General features: G+C 30.8%; 1 protein-coding gene across 1 annotated transcript; it reads right to left on the bottom strand.

Annotated features, from left to right (window-relative positions):
- BckdhA (Branched chain keto acid dehydrogenase E1 subunit alpha) lies at positions 1 to 21,221 on the bottom strand. Its single transcript, XM_076498030.1, has 9 exons — positions 21,061 to 21,221; positions 17,973 to 18,164; positions 12,111 to 12,306; positions 11,534 to 11,695; positions 10,784 to 10,928; positions 7,222 to 7,283; positions 3,323 to 3,464; positions 1,031 to 1,202; positions 1 to 555 (listed from the first exon to the last, which is right to left on the bottom strand). Exons 1-9 carry the CDS (start codon positions 21,163 to 21,165, stop codon positions 382 to 384), a joined length of 1,350 nt encoding a protein of 449 aa, XP_076354145.1. The 5' UTR covers positions 21,166 to 21,221; the 3' UTR covers positions 1 to 381.
- Between the last annotated feature and the right edge of the window lie 4,866 nt (positions 21,222 to 26,087).

Below are 26,087 nucleotides of genomic sequence, written 5' to 3'. Positions count from 1 at the left end.
TTTCCAGACAGTGCATTAGCACATGTTTATTCAGAAAGTCCTTGTTATGCAATAAAATGTACAAATTTTATTAGCTCATTAACCTTTGTAATATTTTACATGCAATAACAAAACATATTGTAATAAAGGGCTGTAATTTAGATATAATTACCTACTTAAGCTTCCTATACCATATGTTACATATACTTGCACCACTATTTTTCAATATACATTCCCATTGGTCAATGTTCCTACAGTACAATAGTTTGTGATAAAGTCCAGGTCATATCTCTCATTTCTAAAGTAGTGGTGAATGAACTATTAAAGAATTTCACACAGTTTGTTTAACAAAAATAAAATTATCGTCATATTTCTCTATTTAAGACCATCTTTTTTTTGTAATTATTCCTCAGCAAACACATTAACTGAATAATGGTCTTTATGTTGCTGAAGGTGATTTTCCAGTTCTTCAAATTGATCTTGCAAGTGGGCTGGCATTGTATCATACACATCTGTCAACATCACTCTTACAGGAGGTTTTTTTCTTTTCTCTGCTCTAGCAAATACCTGCATCACCTGTAATTACACTTTGTATATTAAACCTTTATACAAATAATATATATCAAATATCAAGACACATACATCAAATATTATATGTTACATACCAAACATCAGAAACTATATACCAAATATAACATGTTTAGTAACAAACATTAGAAACCATGTATTAAATACTACAGGTCATAAACTAAACGTAATATGAATTAGTTTTCCATATTTCAAGGCTCCTATCTGGTGACAAAAAGTGTTTCTCATATGATTTAATGCAACCTACTAATTATTCTTTAAAACATAACAGTTTAAAAGTATACAAAATAAATGACACCCAAAAACCAAGGCACATAAACTGCAATTCATAAAAGTGACAGAATTACTCAGAAGTTTCTTTTATGCAACATAATTAGTAACAATTTAGTGTGATTGTTGTGGGGTGCAGTAATTATATACTTAACATTTATCTGTTATTAACAATTTTCAAGACTAAAATTACCTGCTTTTTTGTTTCTTCCTTCCAATCTTTCTCTTTCCCATCATCCCACCACCCACAGTTCATCATGTATGCTCTTAATCGTGAGATTGGATGATCCTTCTGATGCCAGAACCTTACTTCATCTACAGATCGGTAAGCAGTACTATCATCAGAAGTACTGTGATGTCCAATTCTGCAGGAACAAAAGTTTTTAGTTTCTCACAATTTAATAAAGAACTTTTAAAAAATGTACAATAGTAGATATAATGAAAGCTGTTTCTATTTACATTTATTATAATTGATGACTCATAAAAATATGCATTTCAATAAAATATCCCTATTCTTTGTTCTGATTTGCTATATGTACTTACAAAATTTGATATTGATAAGAAACCCAAATAAAGCTTCTGTAAGACATTTTTGTAACAATCCCTCTGGATACTTTTTGATATTTAATGAAAACTTGTTGTCATCTTAGAAAATTATTTTTTAGATTTCTCAAATTTTTAGCATCAGTCCAAATAGCTGTAAGCAGTAGTAAAAACTCATGCAAGATGATCACAGCAGTAAATGCACCTTGTGGTAAAAGCATCAATAAACCCTCACCTTCTTTTTGTTACGATTTTATCACATTTTTCAGAATTTCATATCCAAAACATTAGAAGCTTAACTAATTTCTTTTATTTTCAATGACAATGGATTTTTCTGTGAAAATGGAAGTTTTTTCAATTTATTAACATTTTAATTATATGAAAGTCTTTGATTTATATTGGTACAGTTTACAGTTGTGTTTTATCAAATACATAACTTTAATTACTAGCTTCTTTCACTCAATTTCTCAATTCTAAGTTGTATAAATGGCATTTAAAGCATTCAATATAACTTTGTTTGTTTTGAATTTCACTCAAAGCCACACAAGGCCTATTTCCGCTAGCTGTCCCTGATTTAGTAGTGCAACATGAGATGAAAGCAGCTAGTCATCACCACCCACTGCCAACTCTTGGGCTACTCTTTTGCCCACAAATAGTGGGATTGACTCTCACATTATAATGCTCCCAAGGATGAAAGAGCAAGCATGTTTGGCATAATGGGGATTTGAACTTGCAACTCTTAGATTATGAGTCGAGTGCCTTAACCACTTGGCCACGCCGGACCTCAACATAACTTGCAAAATATGATTTGGTTTGAGAAGGACACAGCATTTAGAAAGTGTAATGAAAACAGAGGAATATTTTTGAGCTCAATCCTGTGTAGTTATACAGCATACTAAGAAGATTGAAGGCAGGCTTCTCCATGAAAATTATGAGTTCTCTGTTGCTTTCTGCTTTTTTCTTTATTTATTTCTCAGATATCATGCCCTTAAATTTTAAAGTAAATTATTACATTCTTTGTATAATACTTTTATGTACGATAGTTCCATGTGTTAAAATTGAACAGATACCTCATGTAACAGTTTGACTGTTTGTTGCATAATGGGCTTTTTTCATAGTAAATCAACCTTTTTAAATAAAATCTCCCATGCTTACTTCACTTCTTACAGTTTACTCATATAGTTAACAAATGTAACCTCTAGTTCTTATCCCACCTGAATTAGTGTCAACTTCTCTAGCCCTTGCTTTGTGCACATTTGCAATTTTAAAAATTAATTCCATTTTAAAATTAAACTAACTTACTTTACAAAATCTCAGCTTTGTGTGTGTTATTAGAACAACTTTCTCCTCTAGATTATTGCAAATTTTGTGAACAACCCTGGGCAACATTAAAAACTCAGAAATCTGCCAAATGGTAGAGAATTCTCACCTCTAAAGAGGAGATGATTGTTGAATAATCAGTATTTAGAGTTTGTTTACAGACTTGCAAGCACAACTTCTGAGAGTTTTTGTAAAGAAGTCGATTTCTTAGATTAAATTACATATGTGCAATACTTGTTTTGTTGTAATCAATATACATTTGTAGACCATCTCGTATGTTAACAGTGCTTGTGAAATTCAGTAATTTTATTCTTTGCATGATTTTAAGTTCACCCATCACATTTGTTATCCTCTTCTTTCTATACTTACTTTTGTAATGCAATCTGTTTTTTTTTGTTTCACGATATATTTATTGACTTGCACATGAAACTGCATTATGAGCAGCTAATATATTTTCAACATACATTATTAGGAAAAAATGTAGAGTTTATATAAAAATGAAATTGCATTTTTCTTAAGAATGAATTATCATGGCTCAAATACTAAATTTGTCAATGACAATAGGCATTCTGTAAAGTATCAGTAATACAATTTTTACATATATTCAGTGTATCTATAATACCTGTATGTCATAGCCTCTATAAGCACAGGCTTGTTTTCCATCACACACAGTTCTCTGGCAGCTTTAGTGACGTTATAGACAGCTAGTGTATCATTACCATCCACTCTTATGGATGCTATTCCATAACTTGGCCCTCTGGAAGCTGAAAACAAATATTTCTATCATTTGTACACATCTAAATGAACTATACTGTACTGCAAAGTTTGTTTTGCTTTCTACTGTAACATTCAAATTAAGCTTTTACTACACATGATAGATAATGAAACTTAATGTCAGCCATTGATGAATACTATAAAAATTGGAAAATTTACAAAATGTACTGACAAAACTTATAAAACTATAATAAAAATATTTTTTTTTTATTTGTAATATGAACATTGTTGCTGGAAAGAAAAAAATGTTTCAAAAATAAAGTAAAACATGGGGTAAGAAAAAAGAATAAAGAAGTCAGGTAACAGGGTTTATAAACTAAGAAGGAATAGAAGAGGATGGAATACTTGAAAAATCTATAAACAAATAACTTTAAAATACTACTAAACTTTACAAGAAGTAATATTTAGATTTGGCAAAACTGGTTGTTTCTACATTTAACTCACCAATGTTCTTATGTTTTCTATGCAAAACTAATATATTTTGTTATTTTATCTAAATCTACAAGAAAACCTTAATTTAATACTATTCAATGTTAAATGCAAATAATTCATGAATTTGTTTTGCAAGAGTGTTAGAAACCAAATAGTCTGAAATTTGTTATAAAAATTGCAAAATTGCTGATGTTTAACTTACTAGATTCTTTGTCCACACCAGCTTTATGTTTAATACTTTCTATCAGAAAATAACTGCAGTGACAGAATATGTGAGGAAAGGCTTCACAGTTAAAAGAACAGATTTTTAAAAGTAACGTATAACACTTGAACACCAAAACCAAGAGTAATGGGAAATGAGATACTGGCTAGGTCAGAAATTATAAAAATAGTCACTTTACAACACAATGTTGAAATAGAAACCAACTTATTTCATCCAGCAAAATTTAAGAAACTTCTCTTTATCAGACTTGATATAATGGGACAATACTTCTTAAAATACAGCAAAATTCTGGTGCAAATATTAGAGTGGATAAGCCAGTTTTGAGTTTTTAAGAGTGATTTCTTTTTGTTGCATTTCTCACTCAAAATTGTGCAGATTTCAGTTCTTCTCAAATTATCATTTGCACTAAAATACCAAATTTAAGAAGCTTTTCATCTCTAGAGCTACACATTAAGCACATAAATTGTTACACATTTCGAAGTAATAAAAACAGTTACTCACTTTTCAATCACCTGTTACAAGAATAGTTTATACCTTTCTAAACATGCTATTCAAATGAGACTAAAATTGTAATACACACCAAGTCAAGAGTGGAAATTTTTTCTTCATTATTCCTAACAATTCAGAAAACAGAAAGAGAAGATTCCATTTAACCAACTGTGAGAAGGCTAGGAGCCAATAAAATGACAGTAATTAAAACATTTACTGTCAGTTCCAATGTTTGCCATTTGCTTGACCAGCTGTCAGAATTATTTAATCATTTTATAGTTTAGTTAGGAAGTCAGTAAAGTTGCACAGTAACTTTAAATATGACATGCTATTTTATTAGTGTATGACAGTATGGCACTAGCCATTCCTAATTTAGCAGTGTAAAACTATAGGGAAGGCAGCTAGTCATCACCACCCACCACCAACTCTTGGGCTACTCTTTTACCAACAAATAGTGGGATTGACCATCACATTATAACACCCCCACAGCTGAAAGGGCAAGCATGTGTAGTGCAACAGGGATTCAAACCCGCAACCCTCAGATTATGATTTTTGTTCTAAGATGAATAGTTGAATTTTTCAAAAATCATTTGTGAGACATTTAAAAGAAAAGCCTATGTGTGATGGGGAACTTCTTTTTGCAATTGCAAAAACGTGAAAAAAGATACAAGCACTGCACTTGTTTTATGTATATTTTTAACTTATTGCCATAAAAGTAATGAAAATGTAAAATTTATAAACTTACTAGGTTATAGAAAACATAAATGACAAAAATTAAATCTAACACCTTTCTTAATTTCAATTTTCTGGTATGTTTACATTGTGTTGTGTCATTATAATTCAGTCATGGAGTACTTGCAACTCAATAAGTTGTTTTGAAAATCACCAGAATACTATAGTTTTTACTGTTCTTTGAAAGGGTTTGAGTGCATCTATAAAGAAATGAAACATGCATCTATTAGGTTTGGTTGTAAGCATAAAGTGCAACTGCCTGTTACATTATTCAGTTATTCTAGACAAAAAAGGGTTGATTTAAAATTATTTCATATCTATTTGTTACATGGTAGTTATAAGGTCAATCAAATTGACTGATGCCATATACAATTAGTGTTAAGATTTAGAAAATAACAAAAATACTCTGGTGAAAATTTTTTTGATATTCATTCAGGTTTTAAGAGCTTATGCACAAAAAATTTGGACATAGTAATATGAGAAAAAGTACTTCTATTCTTAACATAAATATTGCCTTGCACACAGACTAACTCAGTAAATGTTTCATAAATACAGGTATCTCTTTAGAAAAATACTTAATTAAAAAAATCTGCCTTTTTTGTATATCCAATTTATAACATCTAAAAACATGCCATATTTTATGAAGATTCACTTTATAATTATAGCATGTACAGTTTCATTGTTATATGATGGTTGCGAGGTTGACCAAAATGACTGAGCCTGTGTACATGGAGTTAAAGTAAGGGAATCAAATAAACATACTTTACTTTATTTGCTTGGCAAACAAGTAGCCTAAATCTAAACAAAAAATAAAAATTAGAATAACATCAATTTACTTCTTAAAACTTTATATAATTATAATATTACATTACAGAGTTTGAAAAACCCTTAGAGGATAATTAGGAAGAAAATCTGTTAACTTATGACAAAACTACCTAATTTTTAACTCCTGATTAACTAATAATATATGTTATGTTATAAAATCCCTACAACTGAAAGGATGAGAATGTTCAGCAAAGGGTTTTGATCCTTTTCGATACATAAATTTGTTGTTTTTTTCAAATTAAGAATGTTTTTAATTTTGAATTAAATAAAAAAAGAGAGAAATAAAAACCTGTAATTCATTACACTTACATTTTAGGAAAACAATAATGTTATTTTTTTCTTTTTACTAATTTTACTTCATGTATAATGCAGAATTCTGTACAAATTTGACCTCTACCCAAACATTGTTAGAATACTATTTTACTGACATTTTTGAATCAACTTAAAACATTTTGATGCAAAAACTACACAGTTACACAACAATTGAAGCTTTACACATGAGCCCTAGCAAGCATAGAACTCACACAAGAATACACTTGACTGACAAGGTGGTGAGCCAGTTCAAAACCATGAAAAATGTGCAAGATCTGAGTAAGTAATACCAAGTATAGTTGCGAGAATCAGTAGACAAAATATTGGTGATACAACAAAATAGAAAAAAAACAACAAAATTTTAAAAAAATCCATGACATTCCATGACTCTATAATAAAATGCTAATTTTCCAGGGTATTCAAGAAATGGATTTTATTAAAACAATTTTTCAGGACTTTGCATGTTTTCAAGTACTGATGAAAGCACCAACAAGAGTTGTGAGAGGTTTTTCTCATAATAAGTTTGTTTTCCATTTGTAAAAAAGGAGCTGAAAATGTATAATGCTGTGTATGGTGTATATTTTGCAAATAAATTATCCTCATAATTTCAATTTTTTTAATTTACTAAAAATGTCTTTTAATAATTACCTAAAAAAGCAAAATTATTTTATAGCCTGAAATATAGAGAGGTAATCAAAAAGTTACATACAAAAGGAAAGAAAGATGTACTTTACCAATTCCATCCCCACGATACTGTTCACTTGTTGGTGTAGATATTGCATAGCCATTGTTCCGACTAAAAGTATAAAACAAATGGAGTGATATGCTGCCAATAAACAATTCTATAGAATATATACATGAATCATAGAGAAATTTTCTAGTAATAATTTACAGATCCAAAAATAATTTTCTGTGCATTTTTTTGTTTGTTTTTATTTTTTTATGGAAATAAAACACATAAAGACACACAAAAGTACTCTGTATTATGCTTCAGAAAAACCTAAGTGTTTACATTAATAAAACTTTTGATACATACAACTGTTCTCAAAATAAGTGAAATCACAGAAGCAGAGTTTTTCATAGATAAAACAAGTCAAATTCAGAGTACTACCAAGGATAAACTTTAGATGTGCTTCACATACATATGTGGAATTATCCAGACAATTGTTAAATATGTTGTCATTTAATTAATCTAAGAAGTGCTGCAGCTACATTCTAATTACAAGTTAAACTCCAATATTCATACTGTGGTGAAGCTAGTTTACATTTTTGCAACACTATGTCAGGAACTTACTTTTGAGTAGTATATATTACAGTACGTATTAGGTAGTCAAGAAATTAATGACTTGTTTTGGAACACTTTCATTAATCACCTCCACAAAAATATACATCACTTATAACGATTAAAGGAACCACCTAAATGTCACATTACTATAGCCAATATAATGTTTAAAGTTTAGCATATTCTAATCCCTTATAGTGATAGCACATTACCAAACACACATTTAGCATGGAAATAATGCCTTTGTAGCCACAAAGAATATCAAAGTCGTCTATGGAAATATTTTGAATGTTTGTAAGTGTCAATGATGGTTCATGAAATTTCATTTAGGGGTCTTTAGCCTTAAAACTGTGATGGTAGGGGCTAACATGTTGGAATTGATATTGGTGCTCAGAAGACACTTGTCAAGTCTAATCCAAAGCAACACACTCATGAAATGACCTTGAAATTGCATGTCTCTCATGAAACAATACGTGAACATCTAAGGAATATGGGAAAACACCACAGAGATGATATTTGGATGCCTCATAAACTCTCTGATGATCACCATTTCCAATGTGTGAATGTTGCTTCCTCTCTTCTGTCACATAACACATGAACCTTTTTTGAACAGAATTGTCACTGGTGATGAAAAATGGATTCTCCATGTCAATATTAAACACCAAAAACAATGGCTCAGTCCTAGATAAAAAAACACTTCTTGCCCCAAAATCTGAACTTCATCCACAGAAAGTGATGCTTTGCATATGGTGGGACATCAAAGGGGTTATTCATTTTGAACTCCTAAATTCACAGCAAACTATCAATGTAGATATATAGTTAGTAACTGGAATGTTTAAATTAATTCCTTCATCAGGAATGTCCTTCAATCATCAATCATAAAGACGTTCTTCTTCTCCATGATAATGAATGTTCACGTGTGGCACGTTTGATCCAACAAAAGATTATGGAGTTGGGTTGGGAAGTTCTCCCCCACCCATAATATTCTTCAGATATGGTACTATCAGATTACCATCTTTTTCATTTGCTGCAACACCATCTAAATGGAGAAACATATGCAAATGTGAAAGGTGTCAAGAAGGACTATCTGTTCTGAATCTTACAGTCTTGTTTGAATTCTTTATTGGTATTTAGGTTTATTCTTGCATAGATTGGAGACATTTAGGTAGGTTTATGACCACTATTTCCTTCTTTTACAGCTGTTGATATTGTAGCGTGGGAAAATACTTACTCTTTCATGCAGGCCATGGCTTGTATCCTAAGAATGAGTACAACATCTGACTACTTCCAAGGCTATATCCATGTATGAATGTATCAGTATACTACTTATCACTGTGTAAAGTGACAGGTTTATCTGCTAGCAGTAAATTACTTGTCATAATATTAACCATTATGCTTCCAATAGGTCAAAGTGAATACATCACAACCTTTTAAAGTTACATTCAAAACTTTATTAAACTGCTTTATTATCAACGTATATTAGTAAACTTGGCATTAAGGCATAATTTACAAATCAAATTTTTATAACAAGTTTCAATTTTGTATTTTTAACAGGCTATTTACAAGCTACTGGGTGACATTTTTGTTTAAAAAAAACAACATAAAAACAAACCAAATATAGTTTTTATTCATTTGAACTGGAAATTTTTTTCCATGTTTACTGGCTAAAAAGAAGTCATTTCTCACATTCTCTTAGTGTTGGAGCTGCAAAAAGTGATTTGAAGTGGTAAGGTGACTGAAATCCATCAGTGCATCATAAGCTTAATAGAGAATACAAGAAGCATGGACGTCTCTAAATGACATAAAAAGTTATTCATGAGCCATTTACAACCACCTGAACGGATATTGTGCAACAAATCAAGAATAATTTTATGCCTGTAGCTGCTCTCTAAGTATTCCTGTCTGCTCATATTATTTCTGATTATCATTATGGGTCAACTTTTCCTACTGAATTGCAGGTGAAATTGTTTGAACCTTAGTTGAAAGCTAATCACGAAAAAGGTGATAACAGAAGCACAAAATGTTGTCAACTGATTAATTAATGATGCTAGAATAGTGATATGTGTGTGTATAGTTTACTATCAAAAGGTAGTACTAGCTAGTATGGAGGCTTGAGGATACTGTATTTCACTTAAACATTTATCAATTAACAAACAAAAAAGTATTCCTGCATCTGTTCCAGATTGTTGAATGATATATAAAAATTTTAAATCACAAATACATTACAATTCTTTTACAGGTCCCCTTTTTCAAGCTGAGCCTCACCTTCAAAATGTTCTCTATCCATGTCCATTTGTGAAGAGAACATGAAATTGAAATGTTTTATTTGTCTTCTGTAAAATTTTTATCAGGTTAATTGTAGGTTATAATTATTGCCATTTCCCAAAATACCATTAATTTGATGATAGTTGAGTAGATCCAAGGCATGAAAGTCTTCATCTCCAGGCCTCATAACAAATAACATAGCATAAATGTCAGAGAGAGCTATTGGCAATTTATGTAAGAAGAAATGCGACAGAAGGTCACTGCAAATAGGTCTGATTTTCTTCTTTATGGCTTTATTAATAAATAAGATTAACGGCTATAAAAATCATGCTTTGCCTAAGTAGTATCTATATCATAAGGAGTAATTTACATTAAATTCCATACTTCTTTGGGGGGTTAATAAATAAATTATACCAGAAGGAAATCCTATAGAACAAATGTCACAATTCTCATACTAGGGAAGATTAAGTTTTTTTAAAAATATTTCCTTATAAAACTAAGAACTTAAAAACTTAATATATAAATAGTATTAAAATTTGATGTATTAACTAAGTTTTGATGCTGAGTTCATTTGTGTACAATGATAACAGTTTAATTAAATGTTAAATGTAACTAAGAACATCATAAGATGCACACTTTCACCTGAAAGATGGTTAAAGTAAACATTTAAATAAATTGTAAATTAAAATAGTAAGTGAACTTATGATTTAAAACAAACAAAAACTTAATTTTTGAAATTTCAGTCTCACCAAAAGAAAATTACAGGACAGTCTAAAGTAGCTGCAAAATTCAGGGCTGCATGAGCATCTCCTTCACTGGCTGCTCCTTCTCCAAAGTAACAGATGACACACAGGCCATTCTGGGCTCGTTTAAATGCATAAGCTGCTCCTACAGCTGGAAATACAAATCAAGCTAAACTTTCTCGGTGGAAACAATTCAATCATAGGAAATTCTAAATAGATCAAGTATTAGTATTAGACATTTATTCTTTCACTAAAGAATATATATGGAACCTGCACTTAAAATTTCTTTTCACACTAAAACAGGAAATAATTTCTCACCAAAGTTTCAAGTTTTTTCTCCTTAATCGTTTTTGAGTACAACTGTAATTTGAAAAGTTTAAATTCATCAGATTGTCAGAAAATCAATTATAAATCACAACAGAATTTAAATACTCCTTAATATTACCTCAGTGATTATTTTTTTATTAAAATTGTAGATTTTTTGGTATGTAAATACATAATGCTGCTTTTAGTTCAAAAGAAATATTTCTATTGTTAACAAATAAGAATCTTTTATTGCTTATTAAAAAATACAAGCACTTTTTTATACTTTCAAATTTATTGTAATTGTTTTGATAATCTTTAATAATTTACATGAAATGTTTAACTGAACTGTTCTTCTTTGAGTTCAAACTTTAACATCTTATATTGGATGAATAAACCCTTGAAAAGTTTGTCTCTTGGAACAAATTATAATTTATTTTTAACATACTATACCTTGGGGCATTTGAGTAGCTAGTGGAGAAGAAATAGTGATGAAATTTAGATCCCTGGAACCATAATGAACAGGCATTTGTCTTCCCTTACCAAAATCTTCTTGGTTTCCATAACACTGGTTCATAAACTGATCTAACGTAAACCCTCGCCACATTAAAACACCTTGTATCAAAAGAAAACATAAAATTAACTAAAATGAGAACATTGTTAATATTCTGTTTATCACATGATATTACAATATATATTTGATTATAATGCTGAGATACAAAATATAGATGTAAACTGAAAATAAATCAAATTTACCCCAAAACATTTTAACTTACAACTTCTTTATAAAGATAAACTGGCATCATCTTTGTTTTTTTTATCATAAGGAAAAAAAAAATGGGAAGGTTAAGGACACTTTTTAATTAACGAACACAGTCAGCAACTTATATAATTATTGTACCAGAAGATTTTACACTATAATACAGGCTATACACAAAATGTTACCAAAATACTGTGAGGTTTATCTTTTTAACCTCAAAATGGGGGTTTCTATAGCAGAAATGTGAAAATGTATGAAAATATCACTTACCTGCTTCTCTATACTGACCAAATACCAGGTCTTTTGGATTTAATGCAGCTGCACTTCCAAAGTGAGTGCCTTCCTCACCATAATTGGTCATGTAGAAGGAGATACGACCCTGGCGCTGAGATTCATAGAGGATTCGGTCCATGGTATTCAGTAATGTCATGCTCTTGTACATCTTAGTAAGGACTTCTCGATCAAGCTAAGTATATAAACATTAAGGTTTTATAAATAAAACTTAAATTTCACTGGCTGAGACAGGTGTCTTAACTTAAAATTGTTCTGTGGAATTAAAGACTTTTGTAAATTCAATTTACTAATATTTTTCATAGAACAATACAAAATATATATTATATGCATGAAACAAGATGCTATATATACAACACACATTTATCCAATGAGGCCAACAGTGTCAAACTACCAAGCTGTCCAGATACTCTCGGTTACCCATTATTTCAAAAAAAATAATTGCTAAGAATTTCTAAAATATTCAAATATTTTTTTAAATAACAGATAAAGTCACAATAATATTTTTTTATGCTTTTAGGATGATTTTCATGAAGATTATTTCTTTTCAAAACTACCTCAAAGATCCTGAAAGTTAGCTTTCCTAAAATACGACTTAATTCAGGTTGTACTACAGGTTTATAATAAAAACGCTAAAAGTGTCACAATGACCATCAACCAAAAGCTCCTGCACAATTATGTTTGTAGCTATATAAAAACATAAAATGAAAGGTGACAGGGTTTTTGGTACATCTATACGTCTGTCTAGAAGTCTAAAAACATTCAAATTAAAAGCACTAACTACACCATAAGGCAACCAATTCACAAGTTGTTATTAGTAGTAGTATTTATAATGTCAGACCTATTTTTAAATCAAACACTGAGACACACATTAATTGAAAATTACCATCTGATACCTAGATAGCATCTTTTCATCTATTAGAGTCTTCCTGCTGCTACTACCCAATGAAAACATGCTATCAAGTATTAGCTTTGAAATTGTTGAGTAGTTACTAATGTAAATATGATTTCATCTGCGCCTTTTTGTTTATTTGGCTGGTGCCTTTATCCATCACATTTATAACATCAAAATAAAACGTGCTATGTACACATCATTAAATGACACTTAATACTTAAGATGTGACTTTTAATTTTTTTACTGAATTATTAACAAGACAAACAAAAAAATTATTAGCAATTAAGTTAAAAACAGTAATATTTTTTATTACTTATTATCTCTTATGAACTGATATATGGTACTATACACATAGTAAAGATTATGATAAATGAACCCAGAAAACATCCTAATGATAATGAGCTTATCTAATTATGGATGGACATAAATAACCAAAGTTAACTCCTTTCTTACGGTGACCCTTTTAACTGCACAAGCTACAAAATTTTAATTTAGTTGAACTTAAAATTTAAATAAGCTTCTTCATGATCAATGTTCATTGATGAAATTAGCAATGAAATTTGCATTATAATTCAAAGTTTTATATCATCTAAGTTACTTCTTTTATTTAAAAAGAAACCTCAAAAAAAATTCTAAAAGTTTTATTTTATTCTCTCATGCTTTGCAAGTTCAGAAAATGTTAAATTTGTGTCCTTGTAGTTTGAACAGTTCTTGACTCACACTAACCATCCATATATAGAAAGAGAATAGGTTAATTTTGTGTTTATGCATTATTCTTTGAAGTTCTATAAGGTACATTTGTAGAAAGGAAAGTTATATTTCTCTGAATTCTTTACAGATGTCAAATCCATTCTGTACACAGAGCTGCAATTTCTCTGCCAATTATACATAGCTAAGCTAGTTGTTTACAACCAATGGAAAAAGCACTTTTGAAATAGGTTCTTCTTAAATGTTATTTTACAATTGGTACAAATAATTATATACAGAACTAGTCAAAGTATCATTAGCATTGTTGCTACTTAGTCTCTGCAACTTCAGCATTATTTTTCACCTAGAAATAAGTTTGACAAACAGTTTCATTGTATTTATCTGAAAGGTTTAATAACTTTTTCATATAACCCAGCATCTGCTTGGTTTGCAAGGAATAGTGTAATATGCAAATGTCACTACATTCTGCTGAGGGCTAATGCTTCTCTGCCCACTATACAGAAATATTGGTCAGGGATACCCAATGATGCATACTGAGAGAAATAGCAGCACTAAAGGACAGGAAAGGATGATAAATTATATGTGAAAATGAAAAGATACAGAAAAAAAGTTAATTTATATTTATTTCATGAAATATTAAAACATACGTTTTTCTTGAGTATTCATTTTAAACATTTCATTAAAATGTACCATAGACTATACAGTATAAGTTGATGATAACAGCTACATTTAGTAATATCACACTCAAAGTGAAAAAGATATATATATAATCATTTAACATAAATGAAAAAGAACTAAAGATTTTCACTTTAGAGGTTTTAAGAGTTATGCTTTTAACTTTTGCAATTTCAATGACTACAACCAAGTAGAACCATCACCTTGGTACCTTATGCCAAATATTCATACTTCTCACCCTGTTATTCTTGATTTGAAACCTCTTCCACAGGCTCAAGGTTGAATGTTTATTATCATGCATATCTTTTAATTTCATCTCTACTTTTACTCTAAAAAACAGCTTAACTTACTGTTCAATGACAACTATAACTCTTCATACACTTCATGATTCATTACCTTTTTTTTTTGGTCTGAGTGGAAATGCAACAAAATAGTTTTTCACTATTTTTCAGCCTTTGGTTATATACAGATGTAGTAAGAATTGCAAAGACTTACTACAGAAAACAAGGATTTAAAATTAAAACATAACACAAAGAAAACTTCAGATACTTTTAACTATCTTGCAACAGGCTCACTAGAAGTCTCCAAGTTCCTAACCCCAAAGCGAGCATCAGAGGTTCCATAATGTAACTTTTGATATGATACATATATCTTCACAAAATATGGCAAGCCTGCAGTAAAAATTACATGTATTTAAGCTTTATAAGTATATGATCAGAGCCTTTAAAAATCAGCTAAACTTGTAAATGTAATTCCTGATAAAAAAAAAAAATTCATATTGGAGGCAAAATAGACAGTTTTCTGTACAAAGAACACTGTAATATAATATACCACTTGACAGCTTAAAATCCATGCTTTATATATGATGTAAATAATATTGTATAAAATGTATAAACTATTAGCAGTTTGTGAAAGAATTTTACAAGTGGGTGTGGCAAGTGGATCTGATTTTGTGGTTTATGGTCCTGTAACCAAACACGATGAAAGGCTTTAAAAAAATCGTGTTTTGGCTGAGCAATATGTATATTATAATGAGTAATTTACAATGGAATCTGTTGTTTTCAGAGAAGTGGCAAGTAAATTAGAGGAAAGGGAAAACCCAGATAGCAAATGTCACAAGTTAATTATGAAGTCTAAGGAGTATTAACAATTTGCTTTATAAAAGGAAGAATTTTGAACTTGTATTATTTTGAAGGTTGGTTCATTAATTATGTTTTCATATCAAGTTTATTCATATATAATGAAAATAGAGAGTTTAACTACATTTTGAACATGCACACTTTGACCTACCCATAACAAAAAAGTTAAAGGCTATGATGAGATGGTTAGATATTAGAGTGGACTTCTAAGTTTTCAATGAATATTTTTCAGTTTTTCAATAATTTATTCCTAGATGTAATCTAAGTTCAGAAAATAATGTGAGATATAACTAAACTTTTTGAATTTATAAAATTACTGTTTCTAGGATTTTTCCTAGCTGCCATTTATATATGTTGAATTCAATGGATCTCATTACTGGTCAGACAGCTGAACTTCAATTATATCATTTCATCCCCCACTTTCTTTATTGCAGTTGATAATAAGTATACTGCCTCTTGACATATCCCATACCCCACTTTCTCTATTCTATTTGATAGCAATGAGTATAATGGCTCTTGAAATATTCTATGTCATACATTCTTTTTATTCCAACTTGTAGCATCTAGTATGCTGACATTCAGCATACACCATATCATTCCACACCTTTTCAATTCCAGTTGACAGTAAACAGTATGCTAGTTCTTGATATATACCATACCATACTTCACTTTCTCTATTCCAGTTGGAAACAACCAGTGTCTTGGATCTTGAACAAAAACAACAACATATTCAATTTCTCTATTCTAGTTTATATTAACCAATATGCTTGTTTGCAATGTATAAAATATGACACCACATTCTGTTTCTTCAACTTGAAAAATCAGTTTGCTGGCTTTTAACATATACCATATCATACCTTACTTTCTCTATTACACTTGACAGTAACCAGTATGCTGACTTTTAAATCGATGTCTTAGCACATCAAATTCTCACTGCAGTATCATTCTAAAATAATATGGCTACAAACATTGTTTAATCCAGCCATGCAGTTACAATGAGCTGAAAGGAATAATTCTACTTTTTTGGTTATTATCTATAGCTGTAGTGATGTATTGATTCCATGCAAGTGCTTAATTTAATAAGTTTAAGATCAATGAGTTAGTGTGAACAAGATAAATTTGGTTTATAACTATACCTGTTGAATACTAAATAAAATCCAATGTTCTTATATTGTAGTTATTTTGTTCCTTAGTTCAACTATAAATTCTCTCCTCTCCTTTATCCTTCTATATATTATATAAAGTTCAATTTTTCTTTCTCTTATAAATAATTTTCTGTACTAGTCCTTATTTTTCAGACAATGAATCAATGTATTCAGAGTTGTAATGTTTTGTCTTTATTAAAAATTGCTTTATGTTTATGCAGGTTTAAATTTAAAAATATAAAAATAAATCAGTGAAAAACGACTAGAGGATCTTCATAAAGTGTAAAATCTTATACTGCTGGTCATAAAAATCTTTGATCATAAGAAGTCAAATTGGCAACATCCATCACTCTTCTGACTCAAGTTATTTCAAAGCCTTTCAGGTCTGTCAATGTGTAAGAACACCGTGTATTCACTATGTAATTGATGATGTATGGGTAGGAAATTTCTGAAAAGTCACTGTCATCACTTGATTAGTCTTCTTTCACAATCTCATATGGACATAAATCTTACATTTTTACCTTTGTATTTTTCTCTTAAAATTATATCAAAAGTGTCAACATTTTTCCTTTCTATAATAATGGTATACTTTTGATGCCACTGTTCATTCTAAGAGTAATTAAACAATACTTTATTGGCTTATTACAGTTGTAAGAAACTGACCCATAAGATGGCAGCTTGGAAAAACCTTTAATATTGCAGTGTCAGTGAAAACTAACAACTGGAATAACCTTCTGTACTCCAACCTTGCAGTGTAAATGACTGAAATGGATAAATAACAAGTGAAATGATACTCAACAGCAGGAGTTTGTGAATCATTCTTCTGAAATGCATAATAGCAATTTTTTTTTTATAGAGCCTATTAAGTTGTGCCTCCCAGTAGCACAGCTGAATGTTTGTGGACTTACATGGCTAGAAACGGGGTTTCAATAACCTGTGGTTGGCAGGGCACAGATAGATACTTAATTTCAAACAAACAAATAAATTAACAAGTTGTGCTGGCAAAAATCACAGAACTAACTGGTAACTTACTATTTATCTAATGTTAATTGAAAGCCCTATTCAGAAACACATTTTGTTTCAAAAAAGAAATATAAAAAGAAAGTGAATTTTTACTTCTATAAAACAAATGGTTATTGAGAAAACTCAACAGGAATTTGATACAGAAAATTGCTTATGCTGATGAATAAAACTTTTCTTTGTACTCATTACTTTAGTTCATATTTCTATGGCTTATACATTTGAAAGTTTGGAATAAATAACAGAACAGATGACGTACCTGAGGATCTTGTGATGAATTGATAACTTTTCCATCTCTATTGGTAACTCTATACACTGGTATGCCATCATAAATATCAGGCTGGATAAATTCTAGTTTTTCCGTCCACTGAGATCTTGATCCAGGAAAAACTGGCCTATCTGTTTCTTCAAGTTTTGGTATTTGTTGAGCTGGTCCTGATGTACTTTCATGCTTGTTAAAATGAAAATTTTGGTTACACAATAAGATAATTTTCCAATGATGAAAAAAAAAAACTTATGTCTTAAACATTCAATGAAGTAATTAACTGCAGTGAAAAACAATAAAAATATAAAACACAATTAAGCTTTAATCCCAATTACTAGCATGTATTTTTTTTGTTTAATTCAATGCATAAATCCTGCTAAAAGATACTACTATTATTGGATTTATAATATTTGCATCTATGGAAGTGATTTTAAAATTCTCCTAAATTAATATTTTTCATTAGAATAAGACAATTTTCAAAGAGCAAAAATTTGCATACCTACAGATAGTTTATGTATTGTTAAAATTTAAATACATGATCTTTATAACAATAATATTAAATAGATTTATTCCTATAAGATAATTTTAATAAAAAAGTGTTTAATGTACTTAGATGAAAATGAATCATTCACTAAAAACTTTGAAAAAAAACACCTTAAAGAGACAGACAAAGACAATGAAATACTGATCATGATTATATGCACATGAAAATATGCACTAATCCTTTCCATTTCCTTTATAATTTAAATATATTACAACTAGCTTCCCTTTAACTCTTATTTTAACAAAATAAAATAATTTTATGAACCTTAACATGTCTTCAAATAACAGCATCTCTATTTCAGGAATTATCTTAGTGGCCTTTTTGTAAATTAGGAGCTCACAAATGAAAAAATGAACTTTACATAAGGGATAATCTTTCACATTCATATAATATTTATGAAGATATCCAAAGTTAATATTTTCCTACAATGAAAATATATTTCATATAGATACTCACCCTTCTCACAGTTACAGCTACTCTGGATTTGACTGCCCTCTACTGCATAATTTTATTCTCATCATTAGCCTTGAAATTCCTACCTAACTCCATGTATAACATTTGGTTCATTTGTGTTGTAACATGCAATTGCACATGTAACAATCCTCTGCCAATAGGAGTGCAACACACCAAGCTAATACAGTTTGACTACATTCCATTTATTAACTTGTGTCTCACACCCCCATAAATGCTTTTTACTAGCTTTTATGTGGCATTTCTGAAAATCCAGATATACTGAAACTATTCCTTTATCCTCATCAACATTAGTACTACCTTTGAAGAAGGTCAATATTCATAAGACAATATTTCATCTGTTTGAAATCATTCTTAATGTTTAACAAAACTCTAAACTTTGATGAGTCACTCTGCAAAGCATCTTTAATTAGTCATCCCTTCAAACTTTTACTAGCAAAAGGGGCTTATTTGTATAGCTCCTCATGTTCAAGTTGGAACTTAAGACAATGAAAATCTTCCACTTTTCCCTAAAATGCATGGCTTTTGTTTTTTTTACTTCCCTCTTGTTCATGTTAATTTCCTACAAGTCTTTTTTGATAGTGTTACTGTAAACAAGGTCTTCTTTAAATGAATATGTTTCCTATGCTCAGGTGGTAGTACCTACACAAGTGTTGTCTTAGAATGTCCACTGTTTGGAAATTTGATTACATACACACACAAAAAAAAACTTTGTCAATAAATAGCTGAACAATGCTTGCTACCTCCCTCAAAAATAGGTGCAATATTAGCTAACTAGCTTTCAGTTTCCTACCACCTACTCACTGTTCAAACACAACAAATATTGCAAGGATTTATTACACAGTCCTTCATCTCTTTTAAAACCTTTGGAAAAAATATCTGGTCAAGAACTTTATAATTTTTAAATTTAACAATTTTTAAAAGACAATTTCATGGCTAATATTAATTCTATGTACAGCTGTCATATTTCTCACTTTAATTTCATACAAATCGGAAGAGTTATTTATAACTTTTCAAGTGAAAACCAAAAGAAAATCTAACAACTATCTCACGATATTCCATATTGACCCTTCCTTTAGCATTCCTGAGAAACCCAATTCCCATTTCCAAATTATGGTTAATTTTAAAGTAAAATTTATTTAATGAAATTCTCACCATTACTTTTCATATTTTCAGCTGACTCTTTATTTTTTTTCATATGCCTTTTCTGAATTTCTTATACATTTCTTCAAATCTTTACTCAAATCTCATGTTTTTTTACAAGCCTCAAAGTTTTCCATGTGAAATAACAAGTAGATGACCTTACCGAAATTTACAGGATTACATGAGTGACTGACAGGATAAAATAGTTTGTTCTATATTCTGCAGATAAGTTCGAATATTATTTTAAAATGGCATTAGTGAGAGACACATGTTAGATGGTGATATTTAATTTTGAAGCATTTAAAAGTTCTTGTTTCATTGGAAAAATGTAGTCAATTTGGATGAGTAAGTTGATCTTTATAAATTAATAGGGATGTATTTAATTTCAGTTGTTTAGTACTCACTGAAATACTACAAGTAAATATGAAACTGGACAGCACATGTAAGGATGATATACTTCCTGAATCTACCTTTTTTTTAACATAAAATGTCAATCATTATTATATGAATTCTAACATGGAACCTCAAAATAACGTTACTGATATTACTGTAAGTTCTCCAAATCTTAAACAAAAATCTTCAGATCCACATACCAATTATTACCATAGTTTTCTAAGTTCTACGTCAACAACAATTTATTTAAAAAGTACTTCACCGTTTGTAAAAGCCAATATTATTACATCACTAAAAGCAGTGCTATTATTAATACAAGTATTAGTAATAATAATTATGTTACTATTACTTATATTGGTATATAATAATATTACTATTACTAATACCAATGAGTTACTATTAGTATTAACTTTTAATTTTGGTATTACGTGTGGTACTGAGATTATCTTTTAGTGTTTCACTTTTATTTTGTATCTGTAAGTCTTATCTTGAAAGCCAATTATTTACGTTATCGTATACTCTAAGCCATACCCTGTAAGAGACTGGTAATGGATGAGTAACTTTATTTTTTAAAAGAAGACACTCCATCCTTCTCGAAAGCAACAAACATCTTCGAAACACTTCACAAATAGCCATTTTCTCACTTATATACTACGTTTTTTTCGTGACAGTTTTCACAACAAAACCACCAGAAGGTGTCTGAATTTACAAGACTACTCGAAATTGTAAAAAGAAACAGACTCGCAATGTAATATATAACTTTTTAAATATAATTATTTTATAAGCAACTGTACAACACAAAACATAAAAAATCGTTGTTACATAGTTAATGAAGTAAAGGAAACAACTATGATATTCAAGAGCAACTAATTTTTATTTTCTATTTATTTTTTCCCGCCCCTAGTGTCCCGCGGTATTTTTGTGGATTAACAACGCAAGAAATCGTGTTTTGATATCGTACTAAACAGAACATAGACAATCCTATGCATAGCGTCGAGTTTAACACCAAATTAATAAATCTATAACTTTTAACTCATGTTTCATCATTTTCATTACAGTTTCATTGAAGTTAAGTCTGGATTTTATATTAATTTTACGAAAATAACCTATTCATGCAAATAACATTGTAATGTCTCAACTGTAGGCGAGTTATTTTAAATAATTAAATAAGGAAAGCGGGAAAACGCTAAAGTGTAATGATAATGAAAGCTTCGCGGGTTCGAATCCCAGTCGTACCAAACGTGTTCGCCCTTTCAGCCGTAGGGGCGTTATTACGTGACGGTCAATCCCACTATTCGTTGGTAAAAAGAGTAGCCCAAGAGTTGGCAGTGGGTGGTGATGACTAGCTGCCTTCCCTCTAGTCTTACACTGCTAAATTAGAGACGGCTAGCGCAGATAACCCTCGAGTAGATTTGCGCGAAATTCAAAAAACAAGCAAACCTAATGAAAGCTGCAGGTTCTACACATACGTTTAACTAATGTTAAGTGACAGGTTTAACTTCCCAGTAAATGCTGCTACAACAAGTACACTTACTTGCTTTTTTTTTTTTCATTTTTATTTATTCATCGAGCTCAAATTCAATGATAACACCACTGAACTAACTGAGTAATAAACACAATCGTATAACATCTCATTAAAACTCGATTTTTTTTTGCGCTTTTAGGCTTAGACTTACTGGTGTTCCAGTGGGGAAGGGACGACTCAAGACATGAATTCACATATTTACACAAGTTTAATCAGAAAATGCAGCCACTTACCTCAGCAATTCATCATATACAGCAGCTGTTAATATATGGTGGGTGGCGGTAATCTGGTATATAATCTCTCATGGTCTTGCAAGAGCCTTTTGAGTATTCGCAATATCCTTCTGGAGGTGATGTACCTTTCCTTTCAACTGCAAAGAAGGTTCTCAGTGTTTCAGCAGATAATCTTCTTCGTGTATCTATAGTGCTCAGACCCCCACCCATTTGACTGTTTTTTCTTCGCAGCTGTGCTTTGGAGCCATAAGCTATTCAAGTGTGGTTCACTCTCTTACTTTGGTTTGAAGCTTAGTAGGCACCTCTAACTTCTCCAACTGCATTATTTGTTTCATTGGGTGCTCAGCCGTAGGTGTTGATGCCCTAACATATTAATGGTAATACCCACAATAATAATCACTGACGGTGATATGGTAGTGTTCACCAGTGCCCCTTGTCAGATGACATTCTCCTTTTCGAGTTGTTTAATTGAAAGACTTCAATTCTAGGAATATTTTACTAGCCTGGGGAATGTGTGATCCTAATCAGGGGCGTGGATTTTTAAACACCCGATGGGGGGATGATTTTTGCAACCACTTATGTGGACTGTTCAATTCGCAAATTGGTAATCTCTGATTACGTGAACCTGAAAGCTGTAAACATGCAGTCACAGAGTAATCTTGTTGCCATAATACTTGTATTTATACTTAGGCCTACTGACTGATACTTACGAACTATCGCTTAGATCGAAAAGCTTAGAAGCACGCCTATATTAAACATGTACATTTCGGCTACTAAAAAAGCCTACAACTAGACCTAATTGTGTAATTCGATTGGTAAGAACACGGGAATCACAAGAACAAACACACAATTTTTAGGCCTGTGATGCAATAAAACAATTCAACAGACCAAACTGTAGGGGGGATAATTGTATGCACCATCCCCCCACCCAAAATAAAGGGAGGATATATATCCCCATCCTCCCAGGATCTACGCCCCTGATCCTGATGTATGTGTAAACACGTATGGTAACGTCAGGGTTTTTCCACAACATATTTCCAACTGTGGTCCTTGAATATTTTATCCTGATGCTTTAATTCAATTTATATTAAGCTTTCACCACTAAAGGTTTTGGTTATGTTGTTGTTATCACTGGCTAGATAGTTGGCAGATTGGGCATCGTAATCCGATTTGAGCCTCGCTGCTTGGTTTAAATGGAGTCAGTTGGGCTATAATTAGTTTTGGTAGCTGCAAGAATTTCATGCTGACTCAGTGGCGTCTTTAGTCAGTTTTCATATATCCAATTCATTGTTGAGTAAAGTGTCTTTGTCAACAGTTTTCGTAAGAACAAGGAGCTAGTTCCTAGAGTCATCAGTACTGAAGTGATCTGATCATCCTCAAAACTACTAAAGAGAGAATTCTCGATAAAATTTCCTTTCATAGTAGCACATGTAAAGGCAGAGGATTTCGAAATTAAATATTCCAAATGACTATTTAAAACAATGTATATATAACCAGAAAAATTAAGCATTTAATAAAAAACAATAAATGTCAGGATTGAAATTACAGAGTCAACGAAATTCTTACTGATTAGAAAGCTTGGTAAATGCAGGTTAAAGACGTAGTGATCTAGTTACAATAATTCTCTGTCTTAAATTTCCTTTAGGAATAGAGTAATAAATTTATTGCTGTTTTCAAGTGACATTTCTAAAATTTTATATGTATTAATGTTATACTGCTTCTAAAACGTGTATCCATTTCACTTTTGGATGATTCATTTCTTCTAGTTCTTTTAGGTCTTTCTCTTCACTACAATTCAGCTGTGCTCTCAACTTTTTCATTGTCTTGGCAAAAGATCATAAATGCCCTGGAACTCACTCACACTCCCTTCTTTTCTCTACTCTCTGGTTGTTATACAAAACAGAGCCCAGAAATGAGGGTTGAATTAAAACTCTAGTACCTAGACAACAACCAAAGTAGATAAGCTAAAACACAGGCTCTGATTTTGGTTTTGTTGTCTAAAGAAATTAATTAACACCGATATTTCGTTTTCTGTATAATTCATTTCGAATACAAGTTTAGCTTAGAGTAAGTGAATTACTAAACTATACCATCATGTGTCCGATTGCACAGTCTGTAATTTTATAAGTTTCAACTACACCTCGTACTTAAATAATTTTAAGAAAATATTTAAAAACTATGTAGTTTACAGAATATTTCAACCTAAATTATTGAAAATATTCCTGCATATTCAAATAACACATTGGGGACATAAAGCGTACTTTTGAAAAAATACCAGCTACAGCTTGTGAATTTTACTTTGTACGTCAAATTTTACTTACTCACTGCAAATGAAATATTCCTGGCTACTACTTGCAAAACAACATATCAAACCATGTTTTCCTATAAATGTAATAATTACTCTTAATTTAATTCTTCCATAAAGATTCACTGCCTCTCGAATACTTCAGTTAAAACTGAAATATTCTCATTATAGTTTTATGAAAATAACAGACAGATTTAGTGTATCTTCAAATAATACTTCACATTCCAGTAACTGCGGTGAACTTTGTACATCAAGTTTGTAAAATCCAGATCAAATCCTTTATTTTTATTCCAATGTTGCTCAAACTATTTTGTCCTTAGTAATTTATTCATTTTTGTTATGCAACACTAATAAATTATTTTTAGTAAAAGTTCGTACTGTATTAACACTACACACATACGTGTGTCTTACAGACATCATAAAATAAATAAAACCCGGTAGAATTAACTTGAACTATCACTTTTCAACTAAAATTCCTACAACCAGGATTAATATTTGTGCTGTTGAGCTCATTGTAATATCCACTAACGACACATTTCTCAGTTTACAGACTTGCAATACTAAAATCAGGGTCAGAATCCTGCAGTGGACACAGCAGATAGCCTTGTGTGACTTTGCTCTAATACAAAACCAAGAAAAAAACATTATAATAACTTAAACTCTCATAACTATTATCTTGAAAATTTATGGGTTTCTTTTTCAAATGAAATGTGAGTCTCAAAAGACACAATTAAAAGTATTATTTACTTTAATGAAAATACGAACTTCTGTTGCATTGTATGGCTCACAGACAGTTTCGTTATCTAAGAAAATATATTTTTTATGTCTAACAAGACTTGTAGGTCATTGGAAAAGCCGTGCATTTTCATGAAAATGACACAGAAATTTGTCCCGGCATGGCCAGGTGGGTTAAGATGTGCGACTCGTAATCTGAGGGTCGCGGGTTCGCATCCCCGTCGTACTAAACATCATCGCCCCTTCAGCTGTGGAGGCGCTATAATGTGACGGTCAATCCCACTATTTGTTGGTAAAAGAGTAGCCAAAGAGTTGACGGTGGGTGGTGATAACTAGCTGCCTTCCTTCTAGTCTTTCACTGCTAAATTAGGGACGGCTAGTGCAGATAACTCTCGTGTAGCTTTGCGCGAAGTTCCAAAAACAAACAAACGAACACTAACTGATAATCTTGTATCTGAGAGGAATTGGAGGTCTATTCACATAACTCATTTCTGACCGTTTTGAGAATCATTTTGTACCTAGCGAGTTTGTTAGCACTATATGTGGCACACACTGAGCTCATATTTTATTTTCTTACAAAAGTGCTGGGATCTTATTGTTTTTTTTATACATTCCAAACATTGACATGCCATCTAATTCGGCTAAAGCTGATTTTTTTAGTCTTGTTTTGCAATTTGCACATCATTAAGCAATATATATATGACAATTAACTAGCTTGCTACACTCAGAACTTGTATTACCTTTTATTAAAAGTTTTTCG

Source organism: Tachypleus tridentatus, chromosome 4 (genome assembly GCF_004210375.1).
Source record: "Tachypleus tridentatus isolate NWPU-2018 chromosome 4, ASM421037v1, whole genome shotgun sequence".
Lineage (NCBI taxonomy): Eukaryota > Metazoa > Arthropoda > Merostomata > Xiphosura > Limulidae > Tachypleus > Tachypleus tridentatus.
This window is presented reverse-complemented; position numbering and strand designations above follow the sequence as displayed.

Excerpts from the sequence above, each read along its gene's own strand:
- BckdhA (XM_076498030.1), bottom strand. The coding sequence starts at position 21,165 with ATGGCTATTTGTGAAGTGTTTCGAAGATGTTTGTTGCTTTCGAGAAGG. Across the intron at positions 12,307-17,972 it reads ATTCATCACAAGATCCTCAG|CTTGATCGAGAAGTCCTTAC; the intron begins GTACGTCATCTG and ends TTATATACTTAG. Across the intron at positions 11,696-12,110 it reads TGGTCAGTATAGAGAAGCAG|GTGTTTTAATGTGGCGAGGG; the intron begins GTAAGTGATATT and ends TTTTGATACAAG.